Genomic DNA, 23,519 nt, shown 5'->3' with positions numbered 1-23,519 from the left:
ATAAACCACAAAAATGTCAGTATTTTTTTTTTTAAAAGCAATTCCTTTCATGACTGTTCTCCTACTTTCTGATATTAAAGGCTTATTGGTTTTAAAAATTGGACCTTCATCATTTGAATGATCTTTTGGACCTCATCCTTCCAGGCAGAATGTCATCTCCGTGTGTACTGTTAACAACACAACCAGCCAAGAGTAAAGACTTTCTCCAGAGTGTGCACAAGGACCTTGGAGCAGGGTATGCCATTTCTCTGGAAAACAACTCAGAAAAAGTAGTTTCTCTCTTGAAGGAGAAAGAAAATAGCACATTATTGCTTGGCTTATCATTTTTTTTGGCAGGTTTAAGTGTATTTCTGCCAGAGAAACAGTGAACTTGATTATTCAGCAATGACAGAGACATGACATGAAATTATTGAGACTGGAATCAAAGCTTTCAAGTCTCTGTATTTATTGTATTTGTTTATTTGTTGCTTTAAACCTAACATGCTGCAAAATAGCTTGCATATTCCTGAATCAAGATTGCGTAGTGCTAAAAATTCTTTAGTCAACACTGGTAGAAATCGAGCATAAGAAGTGCAGAAACAAAAAGCCTTGCAGCTGCAGTTGTTGGCATTATGTCTGTTGTGCTTTAAAGTGGCCTAACCACCCTGCCTGACCTGACCAGCTACACAAGATGGGATAAGTTGGTTGAAGCATCAATTAGCAAAGAGCAAACCAGAGCTGTCTGGCTGCAAGGCGTTACTAGAGACCAGAAGACCACCCATCAACGTAGTTATGCTAGCCAGGCTCCCCAGGCAATGCAGTATGTGCCAAACAAATCAGTTTTCTCTTGGTTAAGTTACATCATGACCATTCCCAGTGTAGCTATAGCTGCTGACTCACGCACAGCGATGGTTTAAGGGTAGGACACTGATCCTTTCAGAAACTGCAACCCTATGACATGGACAACTGAGTGAAATCTGAATCACTGCTGAAACTGAACCTGGGATGCTAACACAAATTCACACCAACAATGGTTGTCATTAATACATCGGGCTAAAGGCTGGGGTGGGTCAGAAGCACAGGATGTCCCTGTATAACCTCGGAGAGAGAAGCACGGCTGTTAGCTAGGTATGACAACATCCTCCCACTTTAATCCACCATGTAAGTAACCAAACAGATTTTTTTTCATCAGCAAAGCCAATGAGCCCTCAGAAGTTTTGTTGGCATAAGGGGTATTAAGGACAATCATTGTGGTTTGGCGTATCTCAGTCAAAAAATACCCCACTCAGAAATACAGCCTTCCGGGGGCAGTGACTCAAATATCCCGTTACTGTGACACATACACACACCTGATAGTTTATGGATCCAAGAAGCCACTACTTCTGAACTGGGCACCAGTGCTGAGAAAGAACAGGATCTTGCCCTACCTCTACGCTACCCCCTCACCCCTACCTTCCTGTTTACTACGAAGATGTCTGTAGAAAAAATGCCCAGGTATCATACTCAGTTATTGTAAATGATGAGAGAACTTCCTGCTCAGTGGTAGGCAGAAGCTGAAAAGAGGATATTGCACTGGGAGAGTAATTTCTGAAGAGACTGGGGTAAGTATTCTCACTTCCTACCATTCCTAGCCTAGGTGTTGTAAACTCTGAGAACAGCTACATCTAAGGTCAAATGCGTGGTGAGTGCTTCAGAGCGCCTTGTTCTCAGGGCTACAGACTCCAACTCCAGGCACACCAGTCAGAAAACTACTCCCAGTGCCTACTCCAGCAGCACTGTCCTAACTACAGCTTTCCTTTTTATGCCTTATTTCCAGACTTATGCCTATGGTATATTATTTCCACCTGAGAAACAAGGTTTGCAGGTGGGGCTGTTTTGGTCTAACTTCAACACCGCTGGCTTTTAAATCAACATGTTGCTTAAGTAGAGTGATGTTTGCTTTGGTATGCTTTTGATTTTTGAAATTTTCAGGCCTTGTGTAGCTTGGTGTTAGGAGGATGGTTCCCTTCAGTGCCTGGAAAGCAGGAGACAGGCAGAACAACCAATAACGCTGGAGTAGTTGTCTCTCTAGTTTCAGGTTTTCCTTCAGATCCATCACAGCTGCAGCAGCACTTCTGTATGGCAGCACTCGCTATTCATCATCTCTCCGGGCTTACATTCTCCATTAACACAAAAGTTTTGATTTCTTTTCTGCTATCAGTATTGGAGCTAAAATTCTTCCCCAGATTTACTTTCCCATAAAAAAATTGGCAAACTCAAATGGCCACTTGCCAGTCACTCCCTTGCCATAAGCGGAAAGGGTCATTTCTTGTTTGTTCTGGGTTTTGAGCGGGAGAGCCCACCATCAAGAACTTGCAACTGCTCGATTCCTTCCTGTCAGATCCAGGTCAGGTCTGGTACGGATTTTGTATCTGCTTTTTTTCCGTATCAGAGCAATGAGCACCTGAAGGGACCATACGAAAGAGCAGAGCAGAGGCCACGAGAGCCTCTGCCTTACCTCCCCACCTCCGAAGGCGCAGCAAAGGTGGGTTGGAGGTGCCGTACGTGAGCGAGCGAAAGGGAGATGCAGTGGGAGCGAGTGGTAAGGTGGAGACTGAGGCCACAGCTACAGCTTTTCAAAGCCCATACTGGACTCACAGCAGGACATTTCTGTCTCACATTAGTTGAAACCAGTCACTGGTCCTTCCAGACTCTGGCCAAACTAAGACATGGAGCGTTAACAGCTGAACATGCAGGGCAGGTCCTGCATTTCATATTCTTGGCCAGCTCCAGAAACAGTGTTTTCTGCAGTGCTTTACCTCTAGCTGTTTGTACGTGCTCTGCAGCTGCCAACACCTGAGTTGGTGGCAGAGAAAGGCTAAACAACTACACTGCCCAGAAAGCCCAAGGCATAGTCCCTGGGGACCCTATAGCTTTGTGTCCCCACGAAAAGCCACCATGGCCTTGTGTCATGCCGGCTGAGAGTCACCTACAATAACGTGAGATGAATCCCAGCCTGTGTTTCTAGACGTACCATTGAAACAATCATGTAGACTAGATCTCTAAACAGCTCCATCTCATTTCACTTCTAAAAGCGCTGTCTTTTTTGGGGAATTATTTGAAAAGCAATATAAAGAAAAGGTTGATTATCTTCAGGTCCAGAATGACTTGATTCAGATTAATCTCTTGGCTCTCCTGGACTGCCAGTAAGTGTAAATAGACTTTCTCCTTAGAAAAGGAACTGTAAACATTGGCTGCATACCTGCAAGCAAAGAACTGCCACATGGAAAGCAAAGCAAAACAACCAACCGAGGGACAAAATCAACAGCGGGGGTTGGAATTACCTAAAACTGTAACCAAAGCAGTTTGATTCAGATGAACGGTAGAAGAACAGGTGTAATGTCCACTATCACTTCTTCCTGCCGCTGAAGCAAATGCATACTGGATCCGAACTGCTGAGTGATCTGTTTGATATTCTAATCCTTCAAACTGGCGATCCTAGTTTTCAACAGAGATTCCCATTTAATCAGTTGATAGTGCCCAATATTACCCATTTTAAAACAGGCCCTGTCTTCTTACCTGCTCAACTTCTTTGTTTTCAAAAGTTAATTTTATTCCAAATTTATAATTATGGTGAACAGCTCTGCATCTGATCAGCAGTGGTTCCCCGACTTTAAGAAGTAATTCAGGTAAAGGTGCTGCTTGTCTTTCATTTAAATCTACAAAATCAAAACATAGTCACTGAAACAACTGTCGCATTGCCTGGAAAAATGCTCAGTTAGATGAACATTTTTTCTACTAATGCTGTATAGACATGCGTTATTACACTGTAATGATAATTAGAATTTGGGAAAACTACTTATTAATCATGAAATTGATAAATTTGATGGATTTAGATGTCTCAGACCAAATTTTGTCATAATTTACAGGATATCTATAGGGCACAGTTCAGCACAGAGCTTAGCTCAGGTCAGGTTTATTTAAAAAAACAGACGAACTTGAAATTCTCTATTAATTTATAATTATTTATAAATGTATATATTTGAGAACACTTTGAAGAGCATTTCCATGCAACACAGTCCTAAAAGCATGAAGAAAAAGTTAAAAGGTGTTTAGCAAATGTAGAAGGGCAGGACATTTTTTACAGACACCACAAATAGCTATTAGAATTAGGTTTTAAACACGCAACAGAGCAACCATATTCACTGTTAGATTTGTTCCACTAATTACAAACAAGTAGCTTAGCCCAGAAAGCGTACTCAGATGAGTAGTGCAACTACAGCGGCAGGATCCAGCTCGCGTGGAAGTAAACCTTAGAGGGAAGTTACCTATTGTAAAGAGGCTGGCGCATTCTCTGCCCAGGTCATTAACTGCACAGCACCATATATAAGTTTGAAATAATTCATGTTGTACCTTCTGTATGCCATCTATTTCCCCTGTTTCTTCATGCATTTTATCAGGGCAACTGCAATTACAAGCACAATTACTCATCGACTCATTTGGTTTTAACCTCAAGCAAATAAATCTGATAAATCTGCAAGCCATGAGAATATACAAACAATAGTGGGAAAACTGGATCTTACATAGCTGAATAAAAAGGAACTAGGAAAGGTGAAGATAAGAAAATAAAAATGTCACAGCCTAGGCAGGAATATAAGCTGAAATGACCTGAATGCTCAAACTGGCTCATAGGCAGGTAAAACTGTGACTACAGTCTGGACAAGAGTGAAATCCTAGAGGCCGAGCTTTCACACCACATCTCTGAACTGCTGGTGGTGGGAGCTGGTGCAAATCCAGCAGCTGTTGTAAGACCCAGATCCCAAACCGCCATGCTGCAGAGAAAGGCATTATTCCTGTTGTTAATAGAATCAACTTTATATATTAATAGAATGGAAAAAAATCATTTAGCTCAGAAAATGATGACCCTTTGTAACATCTTCCCAGCTCTAATGCTTCAGGTGAAGTCCCCGGTGACTGGAAAAAGGGAAACATTGCACCCCTTTTAAAAAAAGGTAGAAAGGAGGACCCTGGGAACTACTGACATTTTAGCCTCACCTCTGTGCCTGGGAAGATCATGGAAGAGATCCTCCTAGAAGCTATGCTAAGGCACATGGAGGACAGGGAGGTGATTTGAGACAGCCAGCATGGCCTCACCAAGGGCAAGTCCTGCCTGACCAACCTAGTCGTATTCTATGATGGAGGGACTACATCAGTGGACAAGGGAAGAGCTACGGATGCCATCTATCTGGACTTCTGTAAGGCCTTTGACACAGTCCCCCACAACATCCTTCTCTCTAAATTGGAGAGATATGGATTTGATGGGTGGACTGTTTGGTGGATGAGAAATTGGTTGGATGGTCACATCCAGAGGGTAGTGGTCAACAGCTCGATGTCCAAATGGAGATCAGTGACAAGTGGTGTCCCTCAGGGGTCCATACTGGGACCAGTGCTGTTTACTGTCTTCATCAATGACATAGACAGTGGGATCGAGCGCACCCTCAGCAAGTTTGCAGGTGACACCATGCTGTGTGGTGCGGTTGACGTGCCTGAGGGAAGGGATGCCATCCAGAGGGACCTGGACAAGGTCAAGCAGTGGGTCCGTGTGAATCTCATGAGGTTCAACAAGGCCAAGGGCAGGGTCCTGCATCTGGGTTGGAGCAAGCCCTGGTATCAACACAGGCTGGGTGATGAAGAGGTTGAGAGCAGCCCTGTGAAGAGGACTCGGGGGTACTGGTGGATGAAAAACTGGACGTGAGCTGGCAATGTGCACTTGCAGCCCAGAAAGCCAACCGTATCCTGGACTGCATCAAAAGAAGTGCTGGCAGGTCGAGGGAGGGGATTCTGCTCCTCTGCTCTGTCCTGGTGAGACCCCACCTGCAGTACTGTGTTCAGCTCTGGGGTCCTCAGCACAGCAAAGACGTGGACCTGTTGGAGCGGGTCCAGAGGAAGGCCACAAGAATGATCAGAGGGATGGAGAAAGGCTGAGAGAGTTGGGGTTGTTCAGCCTGGAGAAGAGAAGCTCCAGGGAGACTTTATTGCGGCCTTTCAGTTCTCAAAGGGGGCCTATAAGAAAGATGGGGACAAACTTTTTAGTAGCGCCTGTTGCGGTAAGACAAGGGGTAATGGTTTTAAACTAAAAGAGGGTAGATTGAGACTAGATGTAAGGAAGAAATTTTTTAGGATGAGGGTGGTGAAACACTGGCACAGGTTGCCCAGAGAGGTGGTTGATGCCCCATCCCTGGAAACATTCAAGGTCAGGTTGGACGGGGCTCTGAGCAACCTGATCTAGCTGAAGATGTCCCTGCTCACTGCAGGGATGTTGGACTAGATGACTTTTAAAGGCCCCTTCCAACTTAAACCGTTCTATGATTCACATTTCCAAAAAATATGAAAAACTGGAGGGAAACAAGGTATCTTTGATTTGCTCTTGTGACATCAAAATACTAGAATGTGGAATAACTTTTTTCCAATCCAAGAGCTGAAAGTTTCCAAAAGAGCACAACAGCCAAAATTTCTAAGAAAAATGTGTTGCAGCACTCCAGAAGTGGATCGTGCAGACACAGGTTTTCAACTAGCATGCAGGTGTGCAATCCAGCAGAGCCCGCCTCCAAAAAATTCTGACCCAAAATCTCTTACTCAGTTATCTCCACAGCTCACTAGGCACACTAAGCAGTACAAAGCCTCCCCCTTCTTCTTCAGAAGATGGTAAACTTTCAGTCTAGAGATTCAACATGCATATAAACATAGACCATACCTCTTTTCAGGTGTTTTGCAAAATATCCACTCCACAGAGGGCTGGGGGTAGCTCTCAGATATGCACTCAATAGCATCCGATTTTTCCCTTTTCCTGAAATAGGGTTTGCCTGGTTTCTCTGTTAAAAAGTCATGCAAATGTTTAAGAATGCTGAAATCATTTTGAAACAGCGTTTTGCTCATTTGGCAGTACATGAAGTTACAGAGCTCTGATTTGTTTCAGGAGGTTTCACCACTGAGGGAATAGAAAATGATTCTGCCCTAGGGATATTGTGGGTTGGTCTCATGAGCTTTTCAGCCTTGATTGCTAAATGCACAGCTTCCCCCATATCAAAGGCCCGCCTCTATACACCAGAGGATAATCCTGAGACTGATACTGAAAGGTGTTAATTTGCTGTGGTTGCTATTCATTTCACTGGGCAGGAGCACAGATACCTTTCAAAATCACATCCCAAGCCCGTGGCCTTTGGTGGAGTATCTGTTGAGACTACAAAGTCTCTACACAAAATGGGATCTTGCATACTACTCAGTCAGATCAGATACACCATGGAAAACCAACAGGTGATAATGACTTCTGATAACCAGCAGACTTCTCTATCCTATATCTGTCACCCAGGGGGAAAAGGTTCCTAGACAACTCCCAGTACCCTGAACCCGTCAGGCACAGGCTTGGACTAAGCACAAAAATTTAATGTATTAAAATTGCGAAAGATTTGACTCAAAATGAAAAGCATTGAGTCTGGTTTTAGGTCATCTTGCAATGAAATTACGGCTTCCACACAGAAGAGCAACGTTTTCTTTAGAGTCATATTTCCATTGCCTGCAAGGTGACATGCTAAGGTGAAACCAATGCTTTTGGCCTTTTAATTTCTTTCTTCATTTATCTCTTGTAAGCTGGGCCTAAAAGGGTTTTTTTCACCTATAGAGAGTCACATCTCAGTTGAAGGATTCACATCTAGCCTGGAGGATTTTATGAGAGATGTAATTATCATATTAGATTCACAGGAGCAAAGAGAATGCAATCCAAGCAATCGATATGGAAAAGAACTTTATCGAGGCTGTTTCGAACTACTCTTGCTTGCACGTATACTAACTTTTTTTGCCTCTAAAGCCTAACTGATATAGTAGAGAAGGTAATTTTTAATTGAAGATTTAATACTCCGTCCCCTCAATGAAGCTGTTAAAATTATAATTGGGACATGCAACAGGCCTTCAGATAAAACACAGAGAGACTGGAGGTGACACTTCTAACACCTGAGAGAGAAAAAAAGTCAAACAGAAGAAGTATTTTAAAAACAAATGAAGAGGGAATAAAAAATGTTGATTAGTCACAGTTTATTAAAAACAAGGCAAGGAATGATGCTTGCTGTTAAACCTGTCTCTAGAAGGGTCTGCCAGTCTTTTAGCTGTTCGGATTGATGTTTTGCCTTCTTTTCTTTGAAATTTCTTTTGAAATTTTTAATTTTCTCTTTGAGTTTGGTGCTTTCCAGACAAAATAATATAGTGTTTCTCTTCTGTTAAAAAAAATGTCAACTTGGGTCTTTTTTTTTAAGATGTTCTTGGACACCCCTACTTAGAAACAGAAGCTTGAACTTTGTTGCAGCAGTTGCCTTTGCATCAGAGATGCCTCTTGTGTGATCCTTGAGAAAATTCAATCAAATCTGCTCCCACTGCAAGCCTTTCAAAAAGTCGCACCTCCCACGTGCTCTTTCATGAGCATTTAACAGCAGTTAAAATCTCAGCTTCTCTGGCACCCTTGTGCTGAGCAGCTGCAGTACTGATGCATTTTACCCTAAAACCCAATAAACAAGTAAAGGCTGGCACTGAGAAAAGGGACCTTGTCTTTCCCCCTCCTTCAGTGGTGCCTCTTGCTGCCCAAAGAACAGCAAAAGGAAAAGCTATGAGAGAAGAGCAGAGACCCAGCGGCAGGCACAGGCGGAGGCAGGCAGAGTGGGACAAAGCATCACTTCGGAGCGCCAGAGACCAGAAAATAAAAGGGATGTCCTGATCTGGTCCAGATAACAGCCCAGCCGGCAACACCGAGGATAAACAGGTTAAGATGCAAGCAAACAAATCTCGCCCGTGAGCTTTGAGAGCACACAAAAGCCGCCCTCGATTTGTCCCTTTTGGTACAGAGGGAAATCTCTCATAGGGGAGAAGAGGGCTGCCACACATTTACATCTTTATTTGTTCATTTGCATGGTTTATTGACTAGCGAAAGCTGACTCTCACGCAGTCTGTGGTTTTGACTTCAGCCTCTGAAGACAGCTCCAAGTCCTATGCAAATCTAGGAAGATGCTTGAAATGCAGCACGTGGGAGCTTCGTTGCTTTGACTGAACTTGAACCTCTCCTCTTGAACCTATTGATGGAGTGACCCCTTTCATCTGAGATAGATATACTTACTTCGGATGAGAACAGGCACGACTATTGTGTAATTGCTGGTTTTACTTGTGACCGAGAGGGTGTATTTTCCAGCTTGTGCTTCTTTTATTTGGGAAAAAGCCAAAGACGTAACATATCTATAAAACAGAAAGTAAAGCTGTATTTGTTATCTAGAAGGTAATACGCAGCACGCACAATAAAACGTTAGCTCTTTAGCTCTTGCAAAATCCCTTCAGAGATACTAGTATTCATTATGTACGTGGCACCCTTCAACCTGAAGTGTTTTCATCACGTATGTTCCTACACAAGCAGCACATAGGAACTTGCAGCCACAGGTACCACATGCTTAATGCTGAGCATGGGGAAGGATGGTCTTCCTGACGTTAGGACAGCTGGGGGGGGTCCACAGGGAAATGCTTTACCTACAGTCCCATCCTGCATGTTTTGCAGGGGGAGGCAATAATCCAGCCTCAGGTTCCAGCCCAGGTTTGGCTGTGAGAATTAGGATGCTGTTGCTGCTGTTGTTTCTGATCTGCAGTGTGACCCTAACAAGTCACATAATTCTTCATGCCTCTGTTTTTTTGACTATAGAATCATAATTTTGCCTCACATGAGCGCTGCAAAGCTCAAATTGATCAATATCAGAGTGTCCATGGAGACCCCCATGCATGATGCTATACAATTTAAAGGAACAAGCCTATTTCAGACTATTTTTGGCTTTAGGATTCTTATGTGTCTGTGTCTAAATGACAATCAGCAATGTGCTGCCAGGTGACAACAATTAAGAAAGACTAGAATTTTTAAAAATATAATGTATTATATGAAATCAAACGCAAGCAGAGTCACAGAAAATATTCCATTTGCATCCTAACCCAAATGATCTCTTAAAGGATCTTTGATCCAGTACATCCCTTGACTTACCGATTCTCCGGGTCCAATGAAGGTTTACAAGCTTTGCTCTCTTTAAAGAACCAAAAGCATGAAATGATCTCTGAAATGTTCATTATCACTCTTAATTCAATATCTTCAAACATATTGACTTCCACATTTTTAGTTGGTTCATAGATGTTCTCTGCTCCTTCAGAATTCAAGTAACACCCAAGATCTTCCGAAATGGTAGAAATCTGCAATGCAAGAGGACAGATTGTTATCTATTTATTAGCAATTAGCTCTATTTGCTTTTTTTGCATTCAAATATTTTTAAAGGATGCTCTTCTGGAAAAGTTTTCATAAATTAATAATGCCTCATAATGCCCAAATATGACCACAGATTATACTGAAATAACACTTTCATCATACCTTCATTTTGTTTACTTTTGATTTTGTTTTTTTTTCATTTCTACTGTCCAATTTATTCATAAATATGTCAAATTCTAATGCAGGAGGAAACACTACAGGATTCCTGTTGAATTAGTTAATTCTGTTCTTTAGACAGACATCACAGAACAATTTTAGCCAGAAACTTGGTAATTTCCCTTAGTGATGTGGGCTATTCTTTACTCTGATTTTTGTTTCCTTTCATGTAGAACCATAGGAAGACATAGAACTATAATACAACCTTTCTGTTTGCGACCTCAATGCAAAGGCAGGGCCAGAATATTATTTTTTTTAGCATCCCACTGCTTGTCACTGCACCATCTGGCTAGACTGCTCCTCAATTCCTTGGGGGCTTTACTAGGCAAGGAACGTTGGGGCTGGGCGCCTGTACATCTTTCATTTCCTCAACATTGCATACGGTTAAAGGAGAATCGCAAACAGAAAGTGAATATTCCACAGTCATTCTGAAAACCACCGATGAATTAATGAGTCTCTAAGCTTAGCTGCAGCAAGAGGTGGCAAGTAAATAGCTCCATGTGAAGAGTAGCTCTAAATGTCTCCCTTACTTTGGTGGGTGAAATTTATCCAGTATAACTTTATGAAAGGACAGAGCTTCTTGCAACCTCTGCTCTGCACTGTGCTGTGCCAGTTGGTTCTTCTTCTTTGCTCCTTCTTTGTCCCTTCCCTTGATCTGAGAAGTGTCTAGAGATAACAGCCATATTCTGCTTTGTCTGACACTAAGACAGCACAGCTTTGACTGGTATACATTCATTTGTTATCTGGATTATTGATTTATTTGTCCGGGAATGAAAAAAGATTTCATAAGACTAATTTGAAACAAGAATCCTCAGGAAATATTTTAATCGCGGGTCTCAGCTGCTTTATAATTTAGTTGCACACCACCTCTTCTTGGCCTTCTGCCGTTTTGAGTCAGAAGACAAGGAAAAAAAAAAGATATTTCATTCACTATCCAGCTTTGGTGCCTCAGTCAAGGTTTAGACCAGGCAGCGATTTATGGGCTTTAGTGGTAGGAATAGAAGGAGGTACAGCTTCCTCATCAGTCCCAGCAGCTGTGGCAAACACACACCACGGCAGGCCACTGGTTCACACCGTGGCCTTGGCAATCCCCTCTTAAGGGCACATAGTTTTTTACATTGATACATTTCCAGCAATATTCAGCAATATTCAGGCATGCTGATGTAAGACAGCATCAAGGCAGCAATTAAAAAAATCAGTTTTAGAGAAAACTGGTACTTATTTATTTACAGTTTCAAAGTATGAATTGTGGTACGTATTTCCCTCTAATTGACCTTTGCAGTCATATTTCACCTAACCCTGGTTATTTTGACTGTGACATCCTCACAGCCTAAAGGTTTAGGGTGTTGTAAGCTTCTGGGAAGGTATTTCTGGAATGGACAGGAATATTTTATAGACAGCTCATTCTCTGTTAGATTACCTTAGGAGATACCAATGTCTCTGGTGTTCCTGAACCTTCATCCTTCTGGCTGATAAACACACATGTAATCTCAGATGTGTTTTGAATCATTGCAGAAGTGAAAGTAACTGCTGTCATAACAAGAACTGTAAAACAGAAATAGAAAACAAATGTAATCGTGTCTAGATCTCTGCTCAGGGATAATAATTTTAGTAAAACTAAAATACAACAAACCTGTAGAAAGATTACATCTTTTTAAAAGCAAAAGGAATATGCAGATATATCGTGTGCATTTGCAAACTCTGAATTTGTGTGCTGAAGCTGAGTGGAAGCTCTATTTGGAGAACCTTTCAAAAGCATCACACTTTAGAAGTATGCCTCATAATATTGCATAAAACGCCTAAAGACAAAAGCCTCTATGTGTTATGGAGGTTCCTTTAGAAACTACATTATAAGACACAGGGTCCCTCTTGCAGATTGCTTCTGCATCAGTGTGTCTGAAGGGGCTCTGCAGCACCAAACCCTGCAGCTGCAGGTCAGCGTTTGCCCGTTGTGAGCCGGAGGATGATCATGCACCATCCCTCCCATCGGCACTACGGAGATGTCCAAGTCCCCGAGCACGCCTCACTCCTGCTGAGAGCAACGGCAAAATAAAGTTCTCCAACTTGCAATGGCAAAATGTAGTCCTCCAGCTTGCCTCCAAGAGCCCACACTCAGCTCACGCAAGGACTCAGGGTCTAGTTGTCCCTTTCCCTTCTCTCCAGGACAGGCTGTATGTGATCTGACAGACCGAACACTCTCCCGAGCTTTCCTGGCGTGGATTTGTGCACCCTAGCAGCTCGCAAGTGAGGTCCAGGTTAGATGCTTCTTCCCTGGAGCTGCCTTGTGGTCTTTCCCCTCCAGGAAGCAAACAAGGCAGCAATTCCCACTATTTTGAGGAAAGCAGATGCAGAAAGTGGAGAGCAGGGAAGAGTAAGCCCATGGCTTTCTGTTGCCTTCTCCTTCCTCCATACCTCCCTCTATAGCCTATAGAGCCCGGGCAGCTCACTTGTCAGCTCCCAGCCCTGGCAGGAGTAGCAAATGTAATTTCTCCTTATGCATAAGGAGCAGTGTGGGAAAGCTTCTGATGCCTCAAAGGCATCATCTTTCCGGAATGCTTCATATGAGCCTTTTTGCAGGGACTGCAGCTTGAAAAGTCACCTTTTAGCCTTAAAGGAGCTATATAGTAACCACGCCCCCACCATTGCACATAAACAAGAAAAACAGAAGTAAGACTGCACAACTGGCAGGGTGAAATGTGTCTGATTTCCATTCAGTCCCTAAAGCCAACCTTCAACAGTACAAATAAGCAATGAATCATAAAATAACATTTCTCTCCTGGCAACCTGGAATATTTCTGCTCTTGGCTCTTGGGTTTTCGCCCCCCCCCCCCCCGCCCTTACCTCCTGAGATGGTTGGACACAAAGCAAGGTGCAAAGTTGAAAGGAGAAAAAAAGGTAAATATATCAGGGAGCGCTTGAAGGGTGAAAATAATAAGACTGTTTCTGCAGGTGATGGAAGGAGCAAAACTGGAAGAAGGAAGAAATGAGTAAGAGTTGCTGCCATCTCCTCTCTGATGTTTGTGCCTTCTGGAGCTGCCCAAGCTCTAAGATGGCAACACTTTGACAACCTCTTCTCAGCCCTCTTGGCAAATGTGGATTAAGACTGTGTCCTTCTCATTCAGGCACCTAGCACACACTTCATTTTGGGTGCCACCTTTTCACAGTATACACAGAAAATGGTCTGCTTTTGCAGACTCCTGAGGAAGATCCCGTCCGTCTGTCTGTCATCCCTAAGAAAGGTGAACAGGACTTCTTTGTGGAGATGTGTATCTCCCTCCATTGCTAGAAAGATAAAGTTGGCAATTCTTGAGACAGCAAGTGCCAGAGCGTGGCTGAAAGGTAGGTATGCATTAGGTATCTACACCATGCATGCTGAATTCCTCCCCATCGATGCAACCCAAGTTTCCAGACCAGGAAAGGACTTTCACCAAGTCCTTCTCTGCTCAGCTTTCTCCACTTCTGTTGGTTTGTTGGCCACTTTATCTTCCACCCTTTTCAAAACAGAGAACATCTGACAGGCGCACAGCCAGGGGCTTAGCTGATGGAAACCCACCTACGTCCACTGATTTCCAAGACACTCCAGCTGAAACCACCTGAAAATACGACCTCAAAAGTTCAACTTGTTTGGCCTGTTGAGCATTCCCTTGCTTCAGCTTTCCGATCTGCAAATAGTTTTACCTTCTGATTGTACAAGCTGAACCAATTTATCCCCGGCATTACTCCACTTGAGTCGCATCGCCTTTTTAGCAGGATGTCTAATGCTGCAGTAGGAAAGGGAAAGATGTATTTGTACACCAACAGGGAAAAGATTTGCAGCTCTGAGTTAGGCAGAAGCAGACAGATGTAGTAACCAGACTGTGAGCAGAGACATGCAAACAAGCTGTCTGATGAACTGGAACTGCATCTGTAAAGGACAGTATATGGGAGTATATGCTGGAAGAGGGAGTAGTGAGCACCCTGACACCCTCAGGTATAAGAGAAAATGGGACTCCCTGTCCTCTTAACTTCTAGAGCTTGTCACTGCTGTCCTCTGCCTTTATTCCTGTGAAATCAGGAAGGTTTTTAGAGTAAGGAAGGATATTTTGAACCTGAAATGATTCCAGTTGCCTTACAATGAGAAAAAATGAGTAATGTGATAGTCAGAAGCATTTACGTGACACGGAGTGGCCTAAACTTGCGTAGGTCTTCGAGAAATACATTACATTGACAAAATAGAAAGTGAGAGCATGAATAAGCCTTTCAGAAGAAGCAGAATCAAGAAAATAAATATTGGGAAAATGGTAATGCTCTGATTCACCACCTTGATCTTTCAGCTTCTAGTTGGCCTGTTCAGGGACTGCTGTTATGGTCTGCATGTCAGTCATCCTCCCGAAAGCCCAAAGAAAGAACTGCAGAGACTGAAAGCACTGGGTAACGAATATCAAATATGTAGTGTGCATAATCTTATTGTGTATTGCTGAACTGTAGCAAAGCTGGAATGGAAATAAATTGCTGCTTCTGAACAATCTTTGTTTATGCCTGCTTTCCATCTTCATTATCTTTTTATAGGTTATACAAAAATAAATGCAGTAGGAGAAAACTTGTTCTCACTGAAGTCAGAAAAACCTCTAGTTGCCATAAACCAAGTCAGAATTCCATCAAGATGTGTAGGCACATATATGGGGAAATGCCTGTACAAGTCAAAAAATGGACTTACATAGAATCATAGGATGGTTTGGGTTGGAAGGGACCTTAAAGACCACCTAGTTCCAACCCCCCTGCCATGGGCAGGGACACCTTCCACTAGACCAGGTTGCTCAAAGCCCCATCCAACCTGGCCTTGGACACTGCCAGGGATGGGGCATCCACAACCTCTCTGGGCAGCCTGTGCCAGTGCCTCACCACCCTCACAGTGAACAACTTCTTCCTTACATCTAATCTAGATCTACCTTCTTTGTTTCAAGCCATTACCCCTTGTCCTCTCACTACATGCCCTTGTAAAAAATCCCTCTCCAGCTTTCTTGTAGACCCCCGTTAGGTACTGGAAGGCTGCTGTAAGGTCTCCCTGGAGCCTTCTCTTCCCCAGGCTGAACGACCCCAACTCTCTCAGCCTGTCTTCATAGGAGAGGTTCTCCAGCCCTCTGACCATCTTCGCGGCCCTTCTCTGGACCCGCTCCATGTTACAGGGCTGAGAAGAAAGGCCTGAATCTACTGAAGAGTTATCGAACCAAGAAGCTATGTTTAAGCTAATTCAGCTATGAGATGGTTAACCTAATGGAACTGCTTACAAAATGTAATTTTCAAATGGGTGTGACTAAAGTAGCTTTTGGACAACTGGGAAAGCCACTCCAAAATATGCTGAAAGTCTGAGTTTATCAGCAAGAGAATAGCTGAGGAACTGGAGCACTGTGAAGGATGAAGAGAAAACCTTTCTCTTTGGACCAAGGGATGCATCTTGTGTTTGTGTTCAGCTCAGGGTGCTTAGTATTTTACATAGCAGTCAGGCCTTTCCTAGACTTACAACAATCTTCCACTCCGCTTTACAGCTCAGGAGACTTACATAAAGCAAACCATGTTTTGCTTCCTATTTAGCTTCTGACTGGTTTCTCTGGGTGAGACTCTCTGGATCAACTTTCTGAAATTTTCTTCCTGATCAGGGAAGGTGGAAGGACCCTTTTCTCCAGTAAAGCTATAGTTCTCCCACAGTCATGTGCTGCCAGAAACAAACCTCTGAAAGTGGTGACATGGATGAGCCTAATAAGCATGCATTAACTCTTAAAAAACCCCACTCCTTTGCATGTGGCCGCCTTTTTCTCAAATCACCCCCAAAGCGATAGATTCTGAAGTGAGAATTTTACTCAATATAAATATGATAAAAATCAGAGGGAGGCAGGATGGGTAGAAAGAACTGATCTTAAATGAATTCCTACCCTTCACCCATATCTCATTTCTCTCCCGTCAAACTTAACTTTTCTCCTTCCCCGTCTTTTAGCACACCGTCCTTCCTCGGTGTTTTCACCCTCCCAGCTTCCAAAAAAATGCAACCTGTGAGTTCACTCTCACATGATGATGGGGCCAGAGGTGTTGCTCTGTGTTGCGGAATAAAACCCGTGTTAGAACAAGGTTTAACAAGCGAGGTGGGTGACGAGCTGCCTCTGTTGCAGCTCACGCTAATCGTGACGAGTTGTTCTAACGCTGGATGGGGTACGTCTAGGTCAGGACCAGTCATTTATCTGGTCTTACCTGTTAATTACAAGAAACATCATGTGGCCTGTTTAATTATTCCCAGTCGTGTTCAGGCATGATTGAGATTTGAGATGGAAGAAGCCTATAGAGCGCGGTGGCGCTTGAGGAGGGTTTAGTGGAAGGGAACCAAGAATCTCCAGATTTGGGCTTCCGAGGAGGAAAGCAGTGAGAAGAGGGGAGCAGGGCAGGCCGTGCGGTTTCGGAAACTGCTTAATTAGGCTCTGTGTACCGAGTCAACACTAATAACGAGGAACCCCGGAGATATTACGCGGTGTCCCGGAATGCCGCCGTCCCGTTTGCCGTCGCACCGACCCTCCTCGGGAGTTATTTTTCCGCCTGGATCTGGTCCCCCCCGCCCACGTCTCCCAGCCGAGAGCCGCTCGGGCTGTGACACCACAAGGTGTTTCTTCCCGGGCTCTTCTGGCCGAGAGGGCGGCCGGCACCGGCACCGGCACCGGCACCGGCACGGCACGGCACGGCACGGCACGGCACGGCACGGCGGGAGGGAGGGACGGCGGGCGGCCGCCAGGGGGCGCTGCCGCCCCGCGCCGCCTGCGCGCGCGCACACAGAGACACACGCTGACACGCGGAGACACACGGAGACGCGCGCACACACACACGCTGACACACGGAGACACACGGAGACGCACACACACACAGACACGCACAGACACAGACACATGCGTGCGTGCACACACACACTGACACCCCCCCCCACACACACTGACACAGAGACACACGCGGACACTGACACACACACACACTGACACACACACAGACGCACAGAGACACGCGCTGACAGAGACACACAGGCACACGCACACTGGCACACAGAGACACACAGAGACACACACGCTGACACACACACACTGGCACACACACAGACAGACACACATGCTGACACAGACACACACACAGACACACAGAGACACAGACACACGCTGACACAAAGACACACACACATAGAGACACGGACACAGACACACACACAGACACACACACACGCTGACACACACACACTGACACACACAGAGACACACACAGACAGAGACACACTGACACAGAGATACACACACACTGACACACACAGAGACACACACACTGACACACAGACACACACAGACACAGAGACACACACAGACATAGAGACACACGGACACAGACACACACACAGACACACACAGACATGCACACACAGACACACACAGAGACAGAGACACACTGACACACAGAGATACACACACACTGACACACACAAACACACACACACACTGACACACTGACAGACGCACACGCACAGATGCACACACACACGCATGGACACACACAGACACACACATACACATGTGCACACACACAGACACATGTGCACACACACACAGAGACACACACTGAGACATACACACACACGTGCACACACACATTTACACACATTTACACACAGAGACACACTGACACGTGTGCACACGCATACACATGCGCAGACACAGCCACAGGCACGCGCACACACACACACTCAGCCCTTTGAAGCGCAGGGGTAGTTCCCCCACCAGTAACTAACTCGACCAGTTTGTCTCCTGTTTGCTTGCGAAGGAGCTGCCCCTGCATTTGTTTCTTCTTAGGAAAGGAAATGTGAAAGAAAGATTCCTTGTAAATTCTTTCATACATTAATTAAATCATTGATGATGGATAACTGATTTTTTCCTTCTTCTTCTTTTCTTCTGCAGGGTCTCCAGCAAACTTTTTCTGATTTTCTATTAGACAGAAAGCTTAAAAAATACTGACCCTTTCTGGGAAGATCCCATGGCCATCCTCGCATGGCTCAGATAGGATTCTAACTCAATTCTGCCATTTTGAAAAAATAATAAAATTCAAAAAAGGCATTTTTTGAACAAGAACAGCCATTTTTTGAACAAGAACAGCTCATGCATATACAGTAAAAACTTCCTACTCAGTAGAACATCTTCAAATGGGTTGTGTCCCTATTTATTACAGTGGTCTCAAAAGCGTTTCTTCTGAAGAGCTATTCATCCAGAACTTGGTGTCACAGTGAATAACCATTTCTAATTCATCCACTGCAAGTGCCAGCAAAGGGTTCTGCTGGTTGATAACTTATTCACTTTATGTCAGCTTCCGCAGTAAAACTACACGGCCTCTGCCTCGGGTGTTCACTTCCCTAGTCCTTCCCAATTTAATCTATGCCTGAATCTAAAAGGTCTCATTTCAACGTATGAGAAAGAAAGAAGAAGTTTGCTCAATCTGCCTCAGGAACATCACTGCCAAGACCTGCCTACTCCAACACAGTCTGCCATGTGCAGCAGGGAATACTGTCCGCAAACTAATTTTCTATATTTTTCATTGTCCTCATCTTTTCCTCAACCTCCATTTTCAGGTCCCAGATGAAAACAGCTGCAAGGAATTCACTCTTTCACATTTTTTTGTATATCTAATGACTTGGCCATGATTTCCAAGAAATTGTTCTCTGTCTGGTTATGTCCTAACACATTTTTGGTATGGATTTTAGCAAACTTCATCTTTTCAATAAAATTATGCCTTTCAATGCCAGTACCTTTCTTCTTAGAGGAGGACAGTCAGCAGCTCTGCCTGTGGCTCATTGCAGTCAGCTTATAAATTACATAGAGATTTTAAGACAGAATAAATGAGATGGCTGAATCTTTCAAATCAGGAATCACACTGGGCATGTATTTTACACTCTTCTGTCAGAGACCTAAACAAAACCTTCTCCAGCAGAACAGGTAGCTGGGGGTCAGCAGAGCTACTCCTGCTTTTTTACTGATTACTTACAGATATGTTTGCTTCAGTGCCTTATGTAGTAAAAATAAGCTAACGATGACACGACCTGCAGGCACATTCTTCACGATACTATTACATACCCAACTTATTGACTACTTTTGCCATCGACTTTATTGCAGACTGATAGCCAAATCGTGCTCTATGATTCATATTGTGATTTCGGCATTCATTTAAGCCAGGATGAATAACAATCCAGTTTGATTTATTTATATATTTCTATCATTTTTCGGACTTCCTAATCATATACCTGAGTACATGAGACTTGCAGCTCCTCCGGCTACGAGTTGCTGTTGGTGAGGGATTGTGTTTACGAGCAGCCCAACCCCTGTAGCTGTTGCAGGCTTCTTTGCTAAATATGATCTGGCCCTAGTACTGCATTGCTCCTTAATTTATAGATTTGCTTTGAAATCACCTTTCTGAGTTCTCAGTCTGTGCCAGTAACTCATGGTTTTAATCTGGAAAAAAAAAAAATTATCTCCTTAGCACGAAGCAAATGCTGAAGGCTGAATCGAGCAAGGCATTTAACTCCGTTTTATCTCTCTGTCCTGCCTCTTCTGGTTTTTGTTTACCTGGGCTTGGGTGAGGAAGGACTGCATTTTGTACTCAAGCCCTTATTTGCCTTTCATTTCACTAAGATAACTCCATCTACCTTCCCTGTGAGTCTGAGATAAAGGCACTGCTCAAACAGCTGAACTGTTATTTTGCTTGTTATTATTAATTTTGTCTGCTTTGCATGGGACTACCTGAATGAATGACAGCCCTTCCACAGGTCCCCTGGACTGTGATCCCATGGTGTGATCTCTGCTCGGGCTGGTGCTCACAGGGAGCTCACCCAAATCCCTGCTGCTCTACCCACAGTTTGGGCCATTCCAGCCACTTGTGATCCAGTTTACAAAGAATAACTGGGACTGCTGAGGACACCCCTTTTTGGGAAGTGGCTGAAAAGTGGCTGAAAAGGCAGCGAACCTCAGCTACCATGGCAACCTCCCTTTCTGAGGAAGAGCCTATGTTGTGGCTGGTTCTTCTTCTGCTTCTTGCCCACATCTTCCGTCCTCCCAAGGGAGCTTCTTCTTGGCTCCCACATCACCCAAACCTTGCCACCCCACTAACTATGGTGAACCATGCTGTCCTGGACCACATTAGGATGTGTTTTGCCAGCAGGTAGAGGTCCTTCCCCTCCACTCAGCACTGGCGAGGACACGTCTGGAGTCCCGTGTCCAGCTGGGGGCTCCTCACTGTAAGAGAGACGTGGACATACTGGAGAAAAGTCCAGCAAAGGGCCATAAGGATGATGAAAGGCCAGGAGCATCTCTCCTATGAGGAAAGGCTGAGAGAGCTGGGCCTGTTCAGCCTGGAGAGCAGGCTCAGGGAGATCTCACCAATGTGTACAAATACCTGGAGGGACGGTGCAAAGAGGACGGAGCCAGGCTCTTTTCAATGGTGCCCAATGACAGCACCAGAGGCAACGGGCACAAACTTTTTTCACCATATGGGTGACCGAGCAGTGGCACAGGTTGCCCAGAGAGGTGGTGGTCTCTACCCCCAGAGATATTCAAAAGCTACTTGGCCAGGGTCCTGAGCAGCTGGCTCTAGGTGGCCCTGCTTGGGCAGGGAGGTTGGACCAGTTGACCTCCAGAGGTCCCTTCCCACCTCAAGCTTTCCGTGATTCCGTGAACAAAGGGACAACCCTGTGAGCAAAGAAGCGCCGGTGCGATGTCACCACAGAGGTCCCCCACGAATCAGAAAGTGGCACTGGGCTGTCCTTGTTCTTGACTTTTCTCTAGAGGATGTTTGCTCATGGGAACTGCACGTGTGCGCCATTAAAAAGCTGGATAGACAACCCTGAAGCAAAGCAAACAGATACGTCTCATCTAATGACTTAAGTAAGTTTGCTTTAACTCCTTTTTTTTTTTTAAACTACTTCGTGTTTAAGTAGTCCAGTCTCATTTCCTGACACACTCTAGCACTTCTACTGACATTAGTGGAATTACTAACTTCTTGCAAGCAAGCACTACTTTATTTAAGTACCTAAAGGTAAAGGTGTGAGATTCCTCATCAACAAGGAGAAAAGGATCTGCCCGAAAGAGAAGTTAAAACAGAAGATGGCAGATAATGAAATGATACTACTTGTCATCCTAGTATTGTAAAACTTCCCTTTTAAATTAAAACAACAGTTTCCACAAGTAACTATAGTATATTGTCCTTCCTTTGCTGGGAAAGGGGAGGAGAGGACACAGAAGGCCTGAATTGTGTTTGGGGGAAGGATGGATAGAAAGAGGGAGAGTGGGAGAGAATGGTTTTGCTACAAAATATGAAAAGATAAAAAGGAATCCAAGGTCTTTGATAAAAATGGTAGTTGGTATTTGGCACCAAATTTCATAAAAATGAATAAAAAAGAAATACTAGTTGTTCTCACTTGTATCATTATGAGTTTAGGGTTAAAAACCAATTGCAATTCCCAAGCAGTTGTACAAATGTAAAATCCAATGTACTCCTCAAAGAGCATGTTGTAACAATAAAACACTTTTCAAACCAGCCCTTGTATCTCACCCATTAGAAATCTTATCTACACAATTAAGCCTAGACTACAAAGAAAGGAGTAAATAATGTCTACTTTTACAACAGTAACAGAGCTAAATATCCAGGTGATAAGCTAGCTTTTCTGTTTACCCTGTTCAGTATTTCCAGCAGTTTTTAAGGAAACATCTTAGAAAAATTAGGGAGCCGTTCCTTCCTTTGGATGGGAAACAGGCACACAACATTTATCCAGCTATCTGTCTAGCTTTGTCATCATCTTATTTCTCATTAAATATAGAGAAGAAGAGTCTGTCCTTCAAACACACCGGGAATTTTCAGGGTATTATCTGTGTTCAAAGGCTTACGGATTCCTTAAGGAAGCATTTTGCATTGTATTTCAGTTTAGAGTCCTATAGCATCTTCTTAAACATATTTCCATTAATATCAATAGGGTTAAGCCATATGTGAAATAAGGTCTTCCTGCCCATTTGAGAAACACCGCTGTTTGTGGGCTCTGGACTGACTTTTTGGTCCGTATTTTCCTTTTAAAAGTGTGTGATCACCAGGATTAAACAGTCCTGGTCCTTTTCTAGTGTTACTGTAAAAAAATGAAATTGCTTTCTGCCTTCATCAGTCATCCACTCCTGCTCTTCCACATTTTTAGTTCGTAAATGTTTTACTCTCCAATTTTATTTCCACTGCTGTTTGCTGGACTTTTTCATCCCTGCCTTTCGCAGCGAACATTCCCATGAAGATTTTCAGAAAACCTAATTCAACCCAATGACCCAAACCAGCTTCTCAGCTAACAGTGCAGAATCATAAACCTGGGTGAGTTTATGCCGTGAAGTTTCAGATCTTTTGAAAGACACATTTTCTGAAACCCGTGAACAAGAGGCGCTCTACGCTATATTATTTTGGGGTCATTATAGGAAGGGCTTTCAAAGGGGATGCTGCAGAAAGACAGGATGCCCGCAGTGCAGCGGAACAAACCTTCCGCCGCTGAGCACCACTGCAGCACGCACCCACGCACTGCTGGGCAGAGATTTGGGGTGGCCCTGGCAGTCGGGCTGCGCTCGGGGCATCTTCCAGCTTCTCGGTAGCTTGAAATATGGGTAACCTGAGGAATCTTCTAGAGAAAAGTGGGGGGGAAGCAAATGGGGCCAAACCTCAAAAGAAATAAAACACCCATAGTTTTAAGTTGCATTTACTTCCATTGGAAAATAACCCTTTTCCTGCACAATCCTTCCACCTTCAGGAATCTTCACTTCAGAAGCGATACCTTATCTTCTGATCCATGAAATACATGGTGATGGATGACCAGGAAAATATGTTCTGCTGGGCGCGACTGTTTCCCTGAGTAAGCAGACCATGTACTGGCCTTATCTAGCATTCACAGCCGGCTTGCACCCAGGCTTTTGCATGTTTTGGGAAAGAGACGGTAGTCAGGATCAAACTTGATTCCCCTTGGGGTGCTCATCGATTTCACTTTCCTTCCACTAGCAGGGCTCGGTGCCTG

General features: G+C 44.1%; 1 protein-coding gene across 1 annotated transcript in view; it reads right to left on the bottom strand.

The window, feature by feature from the left end:
* The window catches only part of FLT3 (fms related receptor tyrosine kinase 3), a 44,167-nt gene extending 20,859 nt beyond the window's left edge, over nt 1-23,308 (bottom strand). Inside the window, exons 1-10 of the mRNA XM_069808802.1 lie at nt 23,283-23,308; nt 22,994-23,132; nt 17,413-17,467; nt 11,868-11,992; nt 10,016-10,218; nt 9,116-9,231; nt 6,713-6,830; nt 4,287-4,423; nt 3,538-3,677; nt 3,303-3,456 (exon numbers count right to left, since the gene is read on the bottom strand). Coding sequence (XP_069664903.1) covers nt 3,303-3,456; nt 3,538-3,677; nt 4,287-4,423; nt 6,713-6,830; nt 9,116-9,231; nt 10,016-10,218; nt 11,868-11,992; nt 17,413-17,467; nt 22,994-23,132; nt 23,283-23,308 — 1,213 coding nt within the window. The remainder of the gene's footprint in view (nt 1-3,302; nt 3,457-3,537; nt 3,678-4,286; nt 4,424-6,712; nt 6,831-9,115; nt 9,232-10,015; nt 10,219-11,867; nt 11,993-17,412; nt 17,468-22,993; nt 23,133-23,282) is intronic.
* Between the last annotated feature and the right edge of the window lie 211 nt (nt 23,309-23,519).

Source organism: Haliaeetus albicilla, chromosome 20 (assembly GCF_947461875.1).
Source record: "Haliaeetus albicilla chromosome 20, bHalAlb1.1, whole genome shotgun sequence".
In the NCBI taxonomy this organism is placed as follows: domain Eukaryota; kingdom Metazoa; phylum Chordata; class Aves; order Accipitriformes; family Accipitridae; genus Haliaeetus; species Haliaeetus albicilla.
This window is presented reverse-complemented; position numbering and strand designations above follow the sequence as displayed.